At 42.2% G+C, this 20,135-nt stretch overlaps 1 protein-coding gene across 2 annotated transcripts in view; it reads right to left on the reverse strand.

Moving 5' to 3' along the window:
- Positions 1-1,153: 1,153 nt before the first annotated feature.
- NDFIP1 (Nedd4 family interacting protein 1) overlaps positions 1,154-20,135 on the reverse strand; it is a 40,615-nt gene continuing 21,633 nt past the window's right edge. For both annotated transcript variants that reach the window (XM_084838811.1, XM_084838810.1), the window contains exons 3-8: positions 17,746-17,876; positions 17,109-17,196; positions 16,066-16,190; positions 10,436-10,502; positions 7,776-7,881; positions 1,154-2,100 (exon numbers count right to left, since the gene is read on the reverse strand). In XM_084838811.1, coding sequence (XP_084694937.1) covers positions 7,778-7,881; positions 10,436-10,502; positions 16,066-16,190; positions 17,109-17,196; positions 17,746-17,876 — 515 coding nt within the window. In that variant the 3' untranslated portion in view covers positions 1,154-2,100; positions 7,776-7,777. The remainder of the gene's footprint in view (positions 2,101-7,775; positions 7,882-10,435; positions 10,503-16,065; positions 16,191-17,108; positions 17,197-17,745; positions 17,877-20,135) is intronic.

Consider the following 20,135-nt stretch of genomic DNA (forward strand, 5'->3'; position numbering starts at 1 on the left):
CCTCAGAACGGCCTGGCATAGTTTGTGTATGTGCATATCATAGACAAGGCATGAGGAACAAGGCTCTTACGGCACGAATACTGCACCCACAGTGGATTGGATTGAGTCCAAACTGTTTAAGCCATCATTAGAGTAACTAAGACTCCATTCCTAAGCAGATGTTAACTAATGGGGGAATGCTTGTGGGAAGCAGGGCATGTGTATGTGTGTGTACACACACATGGGGTGGCAGCTTCCAGATGTGGGACTGAACGAAGCATAGCAAAGGCAACTGGGACCTGCAACCTATTCAGGTTTCCAAACAGCCAGCCAGCACACCTTCCTTCAAGTCATCCTCCCTCCCCCAGGCAACAAGTAGCATTCTGTGGATACTGAGCATGCTGTGCCCCCATTGTGCTATTTTGGGGGTTCCTGTCCTTAGAGGTTCATTTTTCAAAATATTTTTTTTTAATAATTGCTAAATCTTGAGGTTCCCCCAAGCCTGCTGATACCTCCTTCTTGTGTGGGAATGGTGTCACTTTTGGCTATCTAAGCAATGGCACTCCCAGACAGAACATCAGAAATACAGGGAATTATGAGCATGTAATATGCTTGAACGTCCCACAGTAAGTAGGAATAGAAACAATCGGTTTGTGGGAAATAGCAAGTTGCTCCATTATCTTCCTCCGCTTTCATGGTGAGAACAAGAATGGCACACAGCCACCAATATTGCATCAACAAGGGTTGGGATTTGATTTTGTCTGGATATGATTAAACAACACACAAAACATACCTGGGATTGGTCGGGAAGCAGCATATGCCTTCTTTGCCAACATTTCCTGAGTAAGGAAATGGCAGGATCCACAAAGTGGATCTCAAATGGCAGGATCCACAAAGTGAGTCAACAGGCCATGTGGCCAAAATGTTTAGGACAATGCAGCACAGAAGTCTAAAGTGGGGTGAGTTCTACGACAGGGGATGAAACGCCAAACAAAAAAACCGTATGCTCCATTACTGGCCCCACTTAATAAAAGTCATAGTAAAATCACTGAGATAACTCAAAAGTTATTATTTGGCTCTTACTATTATGTCTGTGTAGTTCAGTAGCCATTAATTATGGAGGTTAAATAGGTCCCTTTGTAAACACTGATGTACAGCAAAAAGAAAAGCCTACTAATATAAGTGACATTTATTAACTTTTTGCTATATTTATGCTATATTTACAGTTCTAACATAATAAAACTCTGAATTACTGCTTTGCAGAAATCACAAAAGTGCACATTATTCTATATTTAGATGCACCAGAAATTAGAAAAGCAAGAAGTACAGCTATATTAAGAACCATCTCAGGAGTCCTAAAGTCAACAAAAATGGTGATCTGCTTTCTGATTTCATACACTCCATCAACAAATTATTTGAATTTGTCATCAATATATACTGTGAGAGTCCCTTCCCCAAAAGTGTGCATCACGACAGTAAGAAATATTGAATTCAATTTAATTTACCAAAAATTAATACTTGTACCACCTACTTAGTAATATTCTTTCATTACTGTACCTTAAAAACATCCACATTGTCATGTAGGTTTTACTTCCAGGTTGTTTTCATTTTATTTTAACAACAGTTACAGACTATGTGCAGAAATACAGTCAAAACAAGATTCTAAAATTCGAAGAACACCCCTTTACAATGGCCAGCATTATTACGTATCTTACACTAAGAAAACATATTCCAAGTTCGTCTTTAGAAGGGAAACAAAAAGCAAGACTGACCCCTTCTGGCTACAGGGCAATAGCTCATGCTATTTAAAGAACTACAAATACTATACAAGGCATTATTAGTAACATCACAGACTTGATTGCAAGAGCCGTTTCAAACATTAGCCACTAATGATTCAATGATTACAGGAGTTCTGCATTAAACTATTAAAATTTTACATCTAGAAACAAATAGAAAGAAATGCTTCTTTTTTCAACAGTACTTTATTTATTTTAAAGCGGGTGATTAATTATTATTTGTCTTCTTCTATGTTCTGAGTCGTGATTCACTTCCTGCAGGTGTCCACTTACTACTTGAGGGAGGATTCATTAATGCAGGAAAATGTTGCCAGAAAACATCAGTCTGAAAGAAGCAAAAGTATAGTTACTATTTAAGCTAAGAGAAGGACACTGACAAAAAAGTTCAGGATACCAGAAAACATTTTGCATACACAAATAATCAGAGATGGCACAATTATTCACTCCCTTTTGTATCAGTTGTTCTTCCTACCCACCTCACTCCTATTGCCACCTTTTATTCTACTAGCTCCTCTGCCTCAAACTGTTTCTGACAAAGACATTTATAATGTCAAGCTTTCTTTCTTTCTGTATGGCACAGAAGTAGGGCCACAACGAATGGCAACCCTATTTCTCCCTTTTCTCCAAAACTAAACAGGAAAAAAGACAGAATCTTCTTGATTACACAAGGGTAAAGTTAGACTAACTACAATTTAAACCACGAGAATCACCCAGCACCTGGACCACACTAGAAGCAAAAAAGGATACAATATTTCCTTTGCTTTTCTTGGTATTCTTATATGCAACTGTCATAAACAGGACTGCCATTGTTTTCCTGACAGAGGATTTGTACATCTAAGAGCATGCCATACATAAATTGCCATACAGAAATTAACAAACAAGAGGCAGCATCCTATTTGACACCCATTAATATAAATTACATTGCACCTAAACGCACTGGTGCTGCCAAGACCCCTGAGTGTGCCCGCAAGGCCCTTTGCATTACCCTCCCCTCACCGCTGCTGCCCCTTCATCTCCTAGTCAGCACGCTTTTCCCTACCTCTATTGAAGTCAATGGAGCAATATCGCTCCACTGATTTAAAGAGAGGTGGGGAAATGGCTGCCCTGCCAAAAAATGGCTGATGGGGGGGGGCTCCCCCGAGGACTCTTGCAGCAACAGGGTCCTTGGCAGTGGGTGGGCTTCCCCCCCCCAGCGGTTTTGTGACAGGGGATAGCGCTCCATTGACTTTAATAGAGGTGTGGACAAATTCCTCTGCAAAAAACAGCTGGAGGGCAGGGCAAGAAAAGCCAAACCATTCCCCCCTGCCCCAGCAATATGTGGTGATGACTGGAACACTTTTTAAAATGTCAAATGTGCCCAGGGACTCAAAAAGGTTGCCTACCTGTGCTGGCATGCTAGCATAAGCCCGCTAGCATTTGCTGGTGTGGCAGGTTTCCCTGGAAACACTAGCAAATGCTACTGGAATTGTGCTAGAGGTCACTTACACTAGTACTACATAATTAGTGTTAGCAGTAGTGTCAAGTAGGATACTGCCCAAGGGCAAATGCTGTTCTGGAGACTTGGCCACAAGTTACATTAGTAAAAATGCATCTATGTACAATAGCCTGGAATCTGAAAACCCCACTGGCCTTATGGATATGAGGACAGAAAATAAGGAAACAGGTATTTTATTAGGATTACCCAAATATAGTCATTTCCTAGAACAGGCCAGAAAACTAACATTAAATCGAGGCTTAAATTGCGCAACCAGACTTCCACTTGGATGATGGGACTTCCCCTTGCTCTTCTCCCCTTTACATCTCCCTGCTGCCTCCCAAACCGGCTCTGGAATGTTCCCCAACCCTCCAGAACGGAGTTGTGGTTTCATGGGGGGGGAGGGGCTGCAAGGAGGGAGAAACTGTTCCACCATCAGTTTTTGTTCTGCTACTGGACGGTCAGGTTTGGATACAACCCACAGACTGCCAACAGACATAAAGTTGATTTTTAAAACTACATAGAACTGATTGGATTTTTTAAAATGTTTTTGGCTTTTCTATACTCAAAATGTGGTTAGACGGCTGTCTCGCAGATGGCACGAGTGGTCCGTTTAAGCAGCCAAGACCCCCCCACCCCACACACACACACACCTGCATTGAACTAAAAGTATGAGGGTGGGGAAGAAAAAGGCACTGGCATTTTGTCTTAGTCTCCTGGCTTAATCAAGGTATGACCAACAACTGAATGGTGAACTTCACTGGGAGAATAGTAGGTCTTGTTGAACCTGCTTTCAAGAGCCATGGACCACTTTGAGAGGCATAAGCAACACTTCTCAAAGTTCTGGCAGATTCAGAATTCCATAATTAATTAGATATAATTAATTTTATGAGACTAAATTGGAGTAACATAAGTTGACAAAATGGAAAAACAAAAGCTGCTGTCTATGTGCCAATGAGCACTTTGATCATGGGCATATGGTATATTTGTCTCAATGTTATAACCGTCTGGGCAGAACAAGGACTTGGCAGACTTCAGTCCTTTTAGCCATGACTGTTCATCCCTGCCAACAGGGATGATTGAAAACCCAGTGCTGAACTCTAAATAGGCAAATATCAGCCACGCACATGCACGCACCACGTTAACAAAAAAAAGACCATGCACATTTCACTATTCTCACAGGCAGTCCCATTTTCTAAATTTTCCTCAGACTCATGCAGGCCTCAAGTTGAACATTTCCTCCAAATGAAAGCCTCTAATGTTTGTATCAAATGCTCCACAAAGAACAATCATGATATAATTTAGTTCAAAGTATAGAGGAAGAACAAAAAGATGGGCTATTTTACTGAGCCTGTGTTGGAAATTCATACTATCATTTCCAAGACCTGATGAGTTTATACTACTCTGTAAGAAAAACCAAAAACCTGAAACAAAACAAATGTTAGGCTTTTCTCAAGGGGCTGATGCAGTGTAACCATTTACCATGGTTAAGGCATCAGCAGCAGGCTATGGGAGCAGTGTCCTCCTTTTCTTTCCACTTGAAAATCCCCCATTACTCTCAATTATCCTTAATGACAAACCATGGGATTTGTTATGATCTTCAGTAATCTTCTTAGTTCTGTAACCTTTGTCACATGGAACCAAGCAGCCCCTACTTGAAAAAGCTAAACTCAGGAAAAGAATAAAATCACTGGTCCCAGCAAGAGCAAAAAACCAGGAGTGGCCTGCTCATCATCTGGACTTTTATCACTAGCACTGAAAGGAAGCTAGTAGCAGAGAAGTTTGTAATTCAGTGTGAATGTAAGATCCAGGAGGACTACAGAGGACACCACAAACCCTGCTAAGGAAGCAAAGAAACCCTAACCACAGAGCATTTCTTTTTTTTCTAGCTTTTTCCAGTTCTAATGTGGTGGGTGCCAACTGCAATTTTTACATGGCCAATGTCATGATGCTGCTGTTTTTTTTTAAGCGTTCCACCATTGCTAAAGAAATCTTCATTCTGTGTGTGGTCTAGCTATGTATCTCATTAACTACTGGAAGGAAAGGCAAACCTTTTACAGCTTGTGTGGTTGCTGGCCTGTTAAAAAGAAAAGTGGAAAAGGAAAACTAAGGCTCAGTTTTAAAAGGATGTATGTTTAATAAGATCCAACTTAAACTTTCATTTTTCCACTACTGTCCTGGACAGAATATCTCCAAGTTTCTCTTGGATAACAGTTTCTATGGAGTGCCTCTAAGACAGCGTCTCTCAAATGTTTTGAGCAATGAACTCGCTTCTGGGCCTTTCTAATCCAGCAGTAAACATATGCTTGGGAGGTGAACACACAAAGGTTCACACATGATATTTGGGCGGATGTACCCTCTTGCTGCATCTCCAGATAGGGCTGGAAAAACTCCTGCCTGAAACCCTGGAGAGACGCTGCCAGTCAGTGTCACCAATACCAGGCTAGATAGGCCAATGGTCTGACTCAGTCAAAGGCAGCTTTCAGTGTTCCTAGGTTCTTCTAAGCCTTAGTTCTTTGGAAGAAATTAAAATGATCTCTGAAGTTATTTCAAATATTCATCCTTGAGGCCCCCTGGGAGAAGCGATTGCTTTTTCAGTGTTCACAGTGTTTCTTGGGATGAAAGCTGCCCTCTACATTGCTTTGTCTCCCTTCTAACATTAATTCTAAGTATATAAAAGCTTTGGGCAAAGAAATATTATTTATTTATTTATTGCATTTTTATCCTGCTTCTCAGCCAAAAAAGGTTCCCGGAGCGGCTTACAATCAATGAACAAAGAAGACAGTCCCTGCCCACAGTCATTACAATCTAAAAAATACACGACACACAAGGAAAAGGCAATGGGGAGGGGAGAGAAAAGAATTAGGTAAACTGTATCCCAGCTGAACTGTTTAAAATCTTGCAAGATGATGCTGTCAAGGTGATGCATGCCATATGCCAGCAAATTTGAAAAACACAAGAATGGCCAACAGATTGGAAAAAATCAACTTATATCCCCATACCAAAAAAGGTAAGCACCAAAGAATGTTCAAACTATCGAACAGTGGCACTTATTTCACATAAGGTAACGCTCACGATCTTGCAAGGTAGACTCCAGCAATTCATGGAACGAGAATTGCCAGATGTACAAGCTGGGTTTAGAAAAGGCTTTTCCTTTTCTAGGAACTAGAGACCAAATTGCCAGTATCTGCTGGATAATGGAGAAAGCCAGGGAGTTTCAGAAAAAACATCTATTTCTGTTTTATTAACTACTCTAAAGCCTTTGACTGTGTGGATCATAACAAACTGTGGCAAGTTCTTGGTGGTATGGGGATACCAAGTCATCTTGTCTGCCTCCTGAGGAATCTGTATAACGACCAAGTAGCAACGGTAAGAACAGACCACAGAACAACGGACTGGTTTAAGATTGGGAAAGGAGTACGGTAGGGTTGTATTCTCTCACCCTACCTATTCAATCTGTACGCAGAACACATCATAAAACGTGCTGGGCTTGATGAAGCCAAGGCTGGAGTTAAAATCGCTGGAAGAAATATTAACAATCTCAGATATGCAGATGATACCACTTTGATGGCTGAAAGCGAAGAGGAGCTGAGGAACCTTATGATGAAGGTGAAAGAAGAAAGTGCAAAAGCTGGGTTGCAGTTAAACCTCAAAAAAACCAAGATTATGGCAACCAGCTTGATTGATAACTGGCAAATAGAGGGAGAAAACGTGGAGGCAGTGACAGACTTTGTCTTTCTAGGCACAAAGATTAGTGCAGACGCTGACTGCAGCCAGGAAATCAGAAGACGTTTACTTCTTGGGAGGAGAGCAATGACAAATCTTGATAAAACAGTTAAGAGCAGAGAAATCACACTGACAACAAAGGTCCACATAGTTCAAGCAATGGTATTCCCAGTAGTAACCTATGGCTGTGAGAGCTGGACCATAAGGAAGGCTGAGCAAAGGAAGATAGATGCTTTTGAACTGTGGTGCTGGAGGAAAATTCTGAGAGTGCCTTGGACTGCAAGGAGATCAAACCAGTCCATACTCCAGGAAATAAAGCCAGACTGCTCACTTGAAGGAATGATATTAAAGGCAAAACTGAAGTACTTTGGACACATAATGAGAAGACAGGACACCCTGGAGAAGATGCTGATGCTAGGGAAAGTGGAAGGCAAAGGAAGAGGGGCCGACCAAGGGCAAGATGGATGGATGATATTCTGGAGGTGATGCACTCGACCTTGGGGGAGCTGGGGCTGGCGACGGCTGACAGGAAGCTCTGGCGTGGGCTGGTCCATGAAGTCATGAAGAGTCGGAAGCAACTGATCGAATAAACAACAACAAACACAGTTTACACCCAAACAACATTTTTAGGGAAGCAATTTCCACTGAAATCAATGGAAATCATTGCAACACTATATAGGAACACCACAAATAAAATAAACTGAACAACATGGAAGAAGGCTTGGAATGTGAAATTCCCTAGTTCTTAACAAGCAAAGGTGCACACAATAGGAATTAAAGCAGATTCACCAAAGTATTACCTTTAGTAAATAAAGAGAACTCTAGTCCTGGGAAGAGTAGAAAATGTATCTGGCATCTTCCGAACCTTTGCATAATTGATAAATCCTCTGAGAAACAGGAGAAAGCCTAGGAAAAAGAACACAATTATTTGTCACACACATATTCTTTTCCTGTGACAGACAAGGCCCATTTTACTTAGCTTTCTTTCCTGTGTTTCCTCATTGTGGTGGTTCAGCCATAAAGTCAAATTATGGGCAAGGTAAACCATTGTTTGCTGGCTCAGACAATACAGCAAACTATGGTTTGCCTCATACCAGGATCAGTGGCAGGGAATTGTCACACAGGAGGGGTGCAAGAGCCTGAGGCTTCTGACTGCTCATTAATACAACAGTCATGCTGTAGTCTCATACTTCCCCACACTGAATCTCATTTGCTATTTTACTGCCCATTCATGCAGTAAATACAATGACGACAACTACTACTACTACTACTAAAGATGCTTAGCAGACCACACTGCTACATTCTCGCCTTTGGTAAAACTGTCAATTTATTCCTACCCTCTGCTGCCTCCTCTTTAGCCACTTACTGATTCATAACAACACTCATCCTCTTATTCAGTCACCTTGTTCAGCCTGAGGATGTGGAAAAATTGTTTGGAGGAGTGAGCCCAACCACTTATTTGTTGGACCCTTGCCCATTCTGGTTAGTAAAAGCTGCCAGAGGGCAACTGGCCAGTTGAGTGCTGGAGGCTGTGAATTCTATATCCCTGTTCCTTTAGAAGAAGCTGTTGTGAAACCATTGTTCAGAAAAGCATCATTGGACCCCTCCACCCCAGATAACTATCTACCAGTCTCTAAAATTCCGTTTTTAGCCAGGTCCTAGAATGAGGGGTACAACTCAACTCCAGGCATTTTTGGATGAAGTTGATTCTTTGGATCCTTTCCAACCTTGGTTCAGGCCTGGTTTTGTGATAGAAACAGCCTTGGTGGATGACCCACACTGGGAACTAGACAGAGGGAGTGTGTCCCTGTTGGTTCTGCTGAACCTTCAAGTAGCATTCGATACCATCAGCCACACTGGGAACTAGACAGGGGGAGTGTGTCCCTGTTGGTTCTGCTGAACCTTCAAGTAGCATTCGATACCATCAGCCATGGTATCTTTCTGGGATGTTTGGCCAGTATGGGACTTGGAGCAATTGTTTTACAGTCACTGTTACTCTATCTGGCTGAATGCACCAAGAAGGTGGTGCTAGCTCAGTACTGCTCAGCCCTTTGGCCATTGGCCTATGGGTTTCCTCAGTGCTCTATTTTGTCCCCAATACTTTTTAACATCTATGCGAACCCACTGGGAGAGGTTACTGAAGCTTCCCCTCACTACTCTGGGGCCTAGAATGTAACAGCCCCTTTACTACTTGAATCAACTCTGCTAGGCAACATTGTGCTGATGCAATGGTGACCCGTGTTCAGTCAAATTAATCCACAGTCTTCCTCCACCAACCCTCTAGCCATCTATCTATATTCTTAATAATTCCAATTTTAATTCTACCAATTTACCTTGAACAGAAATTAAGCTGGCAGGCGTGCAATTTCTGGGATAAGCCCTCCCCTCTGAAGCCCTTTTTTTAAAAAGGGTGTTACACTGGCTACCTTGCCATTCTCTGGGAAGGCGGCTCATTTCACTTTTGAGATAAGAGCTTGTACACTTCCCCACTTCCCTTTATGTGCAAGAAGAGGATATTTAACATTTCCATTCCTGGTTTAGAAGGAATTGCATCCAAACCTGGCATAAGGTGGTTTGTTTAAACCACACTCCATTAACAAGCCACAAATTACCCAAGTTTGGATGCAACAACAAACCGCAGTTTCTTTTAAACCAGGAATGGAAACTTTAAATCTCCTTCCCTTGCATGCAAATGGGGAGCCTAAGGCTCAGGCTTGAACTGACAAACATACTTTGTTTTTACATCTGACCTGGGCCAGTTAATCTGTACTTTGTCAATTAGCTCTAGAATTTCCTTTTTTTGTCACTTTGATGTGCCATAACTCCTCAGAAGACATCCCTGAAAACAACGGTATCTCTCAACAATCTTCCTTGGTAAAGAACCATGCAATAATTTAATTTGTTCTTGTCCTCCTTCACTTTTCCCTTCAGACCTTTTTGTGCAAAGGTCCCAGCTTATGGTAAGACATTGTGTTATTTAAAAAAACCCACAAAAATAAAAAGTAGGACAGGTGGGGCACCTTGGTGGGTGCCAATAAAGGTATCTGAGGGTGAACTGGTGCCCAGGGGCACCGTGTTGCCTACTCCTGAAACAAACAAACCAGGTGGAATCATATCTAGTTGAGCCTTTAGACTTGTAGCTGGACAATACAACGGTCAAATAAGATTGGGGGGGGGGTTTTTCACATGCAAACAATGAAACCTCCACTAGATGGCAGGATTCCTTTGTACTATACAAAATGTTTAAAAAACCTGTACAAGTTCTTAAACCCCTCTCAAGTGATCAGTCTAGGAACTAACCTAAGAGACTGGCAGAAAACTCTGCTTCTGAAATAACATTTAATAATGAATGTAGTATGTTTTAATACTGATTTATCCCCTTAGGAAGAAAAACTAGACATCATCAACTTTATACGTGACACTAAGGTAAAATTCTGAAATTCATTTTTGACACACCTACCTAATACAAGGAACACCCACCACAACCAATACTGACCATCAAAGTAACCAGGGAAATAGGTGGAGAACTAAAAATAAAAAGGAAGAAAAACAGTACAAAGTTAATAGGTATGTAGCCGCAGAATTTTTCACAGTGACTTTTTATTACTGGCTAACTGTAAAATTACTTCTGGATATGCTCCTCCTATTGCAAGTATCAGTGGTAGTGCAGGGTTAAAATTACTACTGGTAATTTATTGCCACTTCCTCTAATTGGCTGAAATGAGATGGTGTAAGCTACTTCCATACTCCTGGTCAGAAATAGTTGGGTAGAGCGTCAAAAACAGCATCACATATATTCTTTCAAAACAAAAGAATATGAAATAGCTGTTGTTTTCCTTCTCAGCATGAGTACAAAGGAAACAGTGGCAGCAACAGTTTATTCTCTGCTGAGGGACAGCACAAAATTTATAGAAATGAAATCCTTTATTGTTAAGATAGGAGTAACATGCTTACTGTTAACATATTAAGTTAACACGGGAGCACGTTACTGCTCTTTGAAAAGGTGACTGAATACATACTCTGGTTCCCAGAGGAAGTCAGCATACGTGCAGTATTTCTTCCTCAAATCCAAACTACTCTATCTGTAACAAAGTCTGGTGAATAAATATTGTCATGCTGACCTGCATCATCCTAGAGCTCTCAATAACGCCGCTAAGATCAGACTGTGAAGACACGTTCTCCTTCTAACAGTTACTCCATCCGGTTGTACATGGGTTTTCAATAATACACTTTGGTGTGGTGATACATAATACCAATTAATTGTTTATTTCACCCATGAACTGGTGGGGCTGTGCCAGAGTAAGCGAGTGTGCTGCTGCCTCCCACACATTCACTGCTTCCACTTTGCATCTGCTTTTTCAAACAACCCAGGAAAGCCCCATTCCTGGGTAGTTTGATCAGATGCCAAACAAGCCAAGGTATTCCTGGGTTGTTTGAGAAACTGCTTGCAAGGCAGAAGCGGTGAGTAGTGGGAGGCAGTTCACTTGCTCCTGCATGGCCCAACAGCCCATGGGTTGTTGTTACATGTGAAGTGGGCCTCTATGTCCCTGGAAAGCTCAGACTTGAAAACCGGCGCTAGGAAAAAGGACTGCTCTAAAAGGCAACATTGTGAAATATTGTCAACCAAAGATAAAGTATCAAAGTTAAAGGCCATTCCTGATTATATATATTTCAGGCCAAAGAGCGACTCAACAATTCATCAATAAATAAATAAATAAAATAAAAAGCATGTTTCCAGTCAACTATGAAATGTGTTGCGTAAGGGAGACATTTATTTTTCTCTTGTTCTCTTTCAATATTTTTTTGTGATTTAAATGCAAGTTTATTGTAATTATAAACTGCATCACAAATAAGCAGGCACCAGATGTACACAGGCCAGCAGGAAAGCTAATCTGGAATGGATATTCTGCCTGTTCTGGATGGAGAAGCATGCCACCTGAGAGATCAGATTCGCAGTCTGGGAGCACCTTCAACCCAGCACTGCCTTTGGAGAGACAGGTTGTGGCCATAGCCAGGAGTGTATTCACACAGCTTTGACTAGTTCACCAATTACAGTCCTTTCTGGCGAAGGTTGATTTGACCACTATCACACATGCTTTGGTAAGATCCAGGCTTGACTATCTGAATGCACTCTACATGGGGCTGCCTTTGAAGACTGTGTGGAAACTACAGTTGGTACACAAAGCTGCTACCAGGCTGTTAATGGGGATCCAATATTCATAGCACACAGTTCAAATGCTATTTAATCTACACTGGCTCTTGGTGTGTTTCTAACATTAACTCGAAGTGCTGGCTGTTACCTTTAAAGCCCTGTACAGTTTGGGACCAGGATATGTGAAGGTATCACCTGCTACTGTAGGATTTTGCCTGCCTGTTACGATTTTCTGGGAAGGCTCTGTTCTATATCCTGCCACCATCTGGGGTGCACTTGGTGAATACAGGGGATAAAGCTTTCTCAGTGGTGGTGATGTCTAGGATCTTACCCCCTTCCCTCCCAGCCTTCAGAAATATTGTTAAAATTGTTCTGTTTCAATGTGCTCTTTGGGCTGTCTGATCCCCAAAGTTTTGTTTTATGATGTTGCTATTTTTTAGTAATTGAGTTGTTTGTTTTTAAAACTGATTTTACAGATTTTTATTATGTTTGTGAGCTGGTTTGGGGGGCCCGTATGGGGCAGTAAAGCAGCACATAAATGAATATAAGAGGGACCATAGCACAGTGGTAAAGCACACGCCTCTCATGCAGATAATCCCAGATTCAGCCCCTGCCATCTCCATTAAAAGCGATCTCAGGTAGCAGGTCACAGGAAAGAGCCTTCTCTGCTCAAGGTTCTGGAGAGCTGCTGCCAATCAGAGCCAACACTACTGGGCTAAGATGTATTGATCATTTCTGTCCTAGACAAAAAACAAAAAAAACCATGCAGGTGCAAGACTTTAGATCAACCTAGTACTCTCCAGATGTTTTGGGTGACAACTCCCAGCATTCCTGGCCATTGGCCATGCTGGCTGGGGCTGATGGGAGTTGGTCTAAAACATCTGGAGGGTTCCAGGTTGGAGAAGGCTGCCTTAGATCATGCCCCTTGCAAAAAGCAACTACTGAAACACAAAATATTTTATGACTGAGAACTGGTCTCAACTCTAAATTCTCTGGCTATGTAGGGATTTAAGCCAGTCATTTAAAAAAAGATCCTTGCACATCCTCAAATCCCCCCCACCCAGCAACCAATCTGTTGTCATCTCCCCAATTGCTTACAAAATGAGCTGACATCATTTAAACTGCCATAATTCTGAACAAACATCATTTAACAAGCAGCTATATTTTACATATGCAGAATTACCTAATAACAGGAAAGTTTGGCTTTATAAAGATATTCTATACTTCACGAAGATGAAAAGTCTTTAAAAAATCTGATTCTCAAAACCTACTCAGCAGCTACAGGCTGAAGTCTTTAATCTAATCACCTTTATGACTCAGGCTGTATTTGAACATGACTCCTTTTTTCACAGTAACACAGTTACTTAATGGACTGTGGCAAGCCGGTACTCTTGAAGGGCTAGGTCCATTACACCTAGTCACCCCTTGCAGCTTTATGTATGTCACAGTAGTAGAAAATTTCAATCACAACATTTGCTCATTCAGCTATATCAGAATATCTAAGCAATCTATCCCAAGAATCTGTGGGAATACAATGCTCTTTTCAGCCTCCAACCTTTTAGCCATGCTCCACCCCCTATCTTTACACAGATCTGCTCCAATTCAGTGGACGGCCCTTATGGTGGTCATCCTAGGAGGCTCATTACCCAGCTAATTAGCCTTACTTTCTGACTTTGCTTTTCCTAAAGGTTAATGAACTAGTGACATGTTGCATGCAGTTATTCTATAATAACTTCTGATTAGCCTGCCTCAGGACAAGGTTAAGCTATTACGTGATCAATCAGACAAGAATAACAGTGCATGGACCACATCAGTGCAATTGGGAAGTGCATCATATTTCTCTGAAAAATGTGTTGCTACAGAGGAAAGTTGATAAACCTCAACTATGAGTTGTGAATTAACTCTTTTAATGTGTACCTAAGTGGTGTGTAAATGCAAAGGTAACTGTCAAGAAGTTAGGAAAGCAAAGGAGTTTTGAGAGAAGTCAAAGTGCTCTGACACCCTCTTTAGACACCATGCACTGGCACCCTTGGCTGATGAAACATAGAGTACAATACATACAATATACGTATAAGTACAACGTACAATATAAACAGGGATTCTGAAAATCTGCACAACAGCCATCACACTGCAGAGAATAAATCTGACATCCAGCTCAGCAGCATCATCAAAATTTGATGTCATATCACTTAACATTCTCCCTCATCCGTGTGAGTGTGGAAGAAACATAAAAAAATGGGCAGCTTTTGCAAACGCCCCACCCCCACCCTATAGAATAAGGGGATTTCCAGAGGGGGGAAGGTTGCACTTAATACATCAACCACATTCAAAGCCCCTAGCCCATGTCTCCCTATTATCCTTCTTTCTCAGTTTATTTATTTATTGCATTTGTATCACGCCTTTTTTTCCTCTTGCAAGGAACCCAAGGCAGCTTACATTATCCTCCTCCTCTCCATTTCATCTTCACAACAGCAACCCTGTGAGATAGGTCGGGCTGAGAGTCTGTGACTGGCCCAAAGTCACCCAGTGAGCTTCCATGGCTGAGTGGGGACTAGAACCCGGATCTCCCAGCTCCCATTCCAACACTCTGGCAACTACACCAAACTAGCTCTCAGTTTCTGAGAGTCCAAAGGACCTGCCTCTTAAAAATAATTTCTGCAAATATGTAAATTAGTCTAAAGAAGCATATAATCATAGAATAGTAGGGTTGGAAGGGGCCTACAAGGCCATCGAGTCCAACCCCTTGCTCGATGAAGGAATCCAAGTCAGAGCATCCCTGACAGATGGCTGTCCAGCCTCATCTTGAATGCCTCCAGTGTGGGAGAGCCCACCACCTCCCTAGGTAGTTGGTTCCATTGTCGTATTGCTCTAACAGTCAGGAAGTTTTTCCTGATGTTCAGCCGGAATCTGGCTTCCTGTAACTTGAGCCCATTATTCTATGTCCTGCACTCTGGGATGATCAAGAAGAGATCCTGGCCTTCTTCTCTGTGACAACCTTTCAAGTACATGAAGAGGGCTATCGTATCTCCCCTCAGTCTTCTCTTCTCAAGGATAAACATGCCCAGTTCTTTCAGTCTCTCTTCATAGGGCTTTGTTTCCAGTCCCCTGATCATCTTTGTTGCCCTCCTCTAAACCCTCTCCAGTTTGTCTGCATCCTTCTTAAAGTGTGGTGCCCAGAACTGGACACAGTACTCCAGATGAAGCCTAACCAGTGCTGAGTAGAGGGGAACTAGTACTTCACGGGATTTGGAAGCTATGCTTCTATTAATGCAGCCCAAAAGAGCATTGGCCTTTTTTGCAGCCACATCCCATTGTTGGCTCATATTCAGCTTGTGATCGACAACAATTCCAAGATCCTTCTCACTTGTAGTGTTGTTGAGCCACGTATCCCCCATCTTGTAACGGTGCATTTGGTTTCTTTTTCCTAGGTGCAGAACGTGGCATTTATCCCTATTAAATGTCATTCTGTTGTTTTCTGCCCAGCACTCCAGTCTATCCAGATCACTTTGAATTTTGTTTCTGTCTTCCGAAGTATTAGCTATCCCATCCAATTTTGTGTCATCTGCAAATCTGATCAGCATTCCCTGCACCACCTCCTCCAAGTCATTAATAAAAATGTTGAAGAGCACTGGGCCCAGTTAAAGTGCTCTTCAAGCCCAAATGTTGAAGAGCACTTTAAGTTATTCTGCATAATTTCCATTTCAGGAATCAGGTTTGGTGGTTGCAAAGACCATGGGGTTTAGAGTAGAATTACACAACACTTACCTACTCAATCAGGTTGCATTTCCTTAATATAATACATAAAGACCTATTAATATGGTCTGGCCAAATTCTGTCTTCAGGATTTTCACAGAGAGATGAGTCCCATTATTTATTGCACTGTCTATGAAACACAGTGGCCTCTATTTACATAACCGTCTTGTCCCCTTGCAACTTACCCTTACAATCAGAATCCATTTAATGAGAGAGAGACCAAATCCAGAAATGGCCCCATATCTTCCTGCTGCTGAGGTAGTCAGGCAGAAAGAGAGGAAGAATCCAATCCAGTTGAAAAGGAATGCCACTGACAAAGAAAAGAAGAGAAGATGTCTACTGGTTCCTATTGTCCCACAAGCAATCAAATAACTGATTCTAATTTGAGCCAACTATTACTTATTATTATTCTGTAACTTGAAAAGTTACCTTTAAAAGGGCAATGGACATTAAAAACATATTGCTCACTGCCAGATGAGACTGCTGATATTAACAGGATAGTTACTTCTATGAAAAATGAGGTTAGGTTTTTGGAAATATAACTATAGACCCAGCTACTGGCATCACCTATGCAGCATCAAGTGTAAGCTACTAGTCATAATGGCTAGAAGCAACCTCTAGGCTTAAAAATCTGTACCAGTTTCTGGGGAGCAACAATAGGAGAGGTCTATTGCTGTCATGTTCTGCTTATGAGCTTCCCAGAAACATCTGGTAGGCTACTGTAGAAACAGGATGCTGGACCAGATGGAGCTTCTGGTCTCATCTCATGTTCTTAAGCAGACATGTTCACTCCACCTTTCAGTTTTTCTGAAAGTTCCATTCCTAGCCCACCAATATAAATGCAGACTTAGCACAAACATGATCCCATCCCTGATAACTAGTGGCTAAATATGCCCTGACACCCTTTGCCTCCTTTCTTTCTAGACTGGTATTAAAATAAATGATTGGGAGTTTGCTGCAGTGCATCCCAAATAACTACAAAAGCCTGCTTTGCTCAGAAATGGTTTGTCCAGTGTGCAAGTTGGCTGTTCATAAAGTAGCAAAGGCACAAACACACTCTAAATAGGCATGACAGTCATGTTTCACACAATCATTCTAGATAATCAATAATCAGATGAGAAGCAGCTTAATATAGGGTTGGACTATCTTAAAATATGAAAATAAAATGTTTGTTCTATCTTGCTAACAACTCTTGATGCCTAAGGTTCATCTTTTAAAATGTACTTACTGAAAAAAGTCAGCATAAAAATGCCATCATTTCCTATCCTTAGCTGGTCAGTATCATCAAAGTCATCCCGTGCGACAAAGTCCTCCTCCTAAGACAGAAATGGGTCAAGATGGCTAACAAATGTCTGGCTGAAAGCAATCTGGACCACATTATCAGAATGTGGTTTACATTACTTTTCCCAAAAGACAACAACAGTGTAGCAACCAGTGCAACGCCCCCTTCCTTTTCAGCAAAACTTCTGTATACACATTTTTTATACATGAGAGAAGGATCATAACTAAAGACAACTTTATGGCCTTGTAGGCCCCTTCCAACCCTACTGTTCTATGATTAACTGAATGATGGAAGGCCATAAGTGATCTTCACTTAAGATGGGCTGCAGGTGGGGGGAATCTGCTAGCACTTAAAGGCACTACATTTGCCAAAACATTATAAGCCGAACTGATCAAATGTTATCAATAAATATTTTATGTATATACACTGCCATCAGCGTAAATGGCACCCTTATGAAAAAAAGATGTGTTCACAAGTCTGAAAATGCACAACAAAAATCATACACTAACAAAATTACATTTTAATCAAAGTGTTTTGCTTCATTTAGGTGACACAAAGGCACACAGCATCAAAGCACACTTACCCTTCCAGGAACTAAGGGAATGGTAGCTTCTGTCTTAGTTCTCTCTGCTTCATCATAAGTAGGCAGTGTTGTGGCTACATTGTAAGAAGGAGGTTTAGGAAACCCAGCCTCATCTTTGTAGTCAAAATACACTGGGGGGGGGGGGAGAGATGAGTTAACCGAATAATTAACATTTATGTACTAAAAACTATAACCTATTATTTGGGGAAAGTTTAATATGTTTGTGAACTGATCTGAGTTAAAGGATCAACATTTTTCATTCCAAAAGTCTGCATTTTACAGTCAGAAAAGTAAAGACAGTAGAAAACTAATTAAGGGTGCAATCCTATTGGACTCGATGGCCTTGTAGGCCCCTTCCAACCCTACTATTCCATGATTCTATCCAGATAGGCAGCTGCCTCCGAATTTGGAGGTGACCGCCTATTCAAAGCAGGGCAGGAGAAGTACAGAGGGGATCATTCCCTCCGCGCTTCTCCTCCCCTGCATTTTCTGCTGTCTAGCCGCGGGAGGATGGCTGTCTAGCTGCAGGAGGACAGAGTGAGGAAGGAGGCCTCTTCTTTGTAGTCACTTCCACCCTCCCCATCCCGGAACACCCCTAGCCACGCCCTTCTTCGGAAGCTCCGTGCTCCTCTTGAGAGCGTGGAGGACAGGGTTGTTCCGCACTGCCTCGGAGGCAGCGCGGAGGTGAGGGGAGGTCAGTTCTCCGAGGTCAGTTCCCAGATAACATGATATCCTATGGCTGTCTAGCCGCTGTCTAGCGACCATAGGATTGTTCCCTCCAGCAGTAATCCTATACACACTTAACTGCAAGTAACCCTCATTGAATACAAAGGGACTTACTTCTGGGCAAATATGAGTAGTACTGCAGTGTAAATACGTGTGCACTACAATTTTATCAGAATGTTCTCATGTGTCAGAAGAATGCATGGAAATGTGAATTAAGTAAGTTCTGGGCAGCATGCAGTGAAGCATGACAACAGGTGTTGGATTCTAGTTATTCTTCTATAGAGTCTACAGCACTCATAGCGCTGTTCTGTTTTTACACAAGGCAACACTACATGGAGGTTGCACGCATAGTGATATACCTGCTACTGCCATAGAGACCATTTGGAGAATGGAGACACATTACCTCCTGGAAGCAATTGTTACTTGTCAGACAGAAAACAGAATACTACATTACCAGGCGGCTTTGATGGATATTAACTTGAAAGAAAGTTGTTGCAAAAATCTCTGAGCTGCCACAGCACTCTGGGCAGTCCCTGCTTCCCCCTTGCCCACAAACCTGCATTTCAGAAGAGATGTCTGAGACATGTGTACAAATTAATGAATGTAGCATATGAACTGTGAAAAGATTTATTGTAACAACGATTTCCAAGATAACTTTTAAGGATACACTTTCTAAACGTATCCAACTGACTTACCTAATATGCATGTAGGGTTGACACACCAGTCAATAAACTACCTATTATTTGACTGTGGTGAAATATTGCTAAATATTCCAACGATGCCACTGGGTAGGGTGGCAGCAGCAAATGTAAGCAAGGGCTAGTGGGAAAGAAGCTTCTCCCGCCTCCCAGCCCTGCAGCAGTCCAGGGGCAAACATAGCAACATAGCAAAGCTTCTGCCACTGGTTACCTGCTATAACTCCAAGCATCAGCAAATATGAATACAAATAGTCAGCGGCAGCAAGGCCACTGACTAGGGCAGCAATGGGGAACTGGATTGGCCCCAATGGCTGGATTGCCTCCCAAGACACTTCTGGGGACCAGATGATGTTCAGGGGCTGAAGCCCCTCTCCCATAGCACTACCCCAACATCATCCAGTCCCCTTTCCCTTTTTCTGTGCACAGAGACATGGAATGATTGCTCCGTGCCTCTCTCTCTCTCTCTCTGCATGGAGGAAGGGAGATAGCCAACCCCTGGAGGGGCACCTCTTCAAGGTGTCAGCTGAGGTGAGGGAGAAATGAAATGAATAGAGCCACAGCTTCAAGGCTGCAGCACAGTTCCTCTCCTGCCCTGCCTTCTTTCTCAGAGGGGGCAGGGCTTTAGTGAGGGCCCTTGGTTGAGGCCTCCACAGGCCAGACTGAGCAGTCTGGTGGGCCAAATTTGGCCTAGGGGCTGGAGGTTTCCCATCCCTGGTCTATTGGGTCTAGGATCTCAGTCTCAGTCTAGGATCAAGGACACCCAGGTTCAAATTCTCACTGAGCCACAAAGCTCATGGGGTGGTGTTGGGCCAGTCACACATTCTCAGTCTAACCTACCTCAAATGAGTTTGTGAGGAAAAATGGGAAGTCCTATGTATGCCATCCTAAGCTCCTTGGGAGAAGAGTGGAATAGAAATGGAATAAAATGAATAAACTAAAGCATTCACTGCATTTTTAGCTATCTAA

The sequence above is a fragment of the Heloderma suspectum genome, chromosome 2, assembly GCF_057233095.1.
Source record: "Heloderma suspectum isolate Gila_16-S chromosome 2, 16-S_ref, whole genome shotgun sequence".
In the NCBI taxonomy this organism is placed as follows: domain Eukaryota; kingdom Metazoa; phylum Chordata; class Lepidosauria; order Squamata; family Helodermatidae; genus Heloderma; species Heloderma suspectum.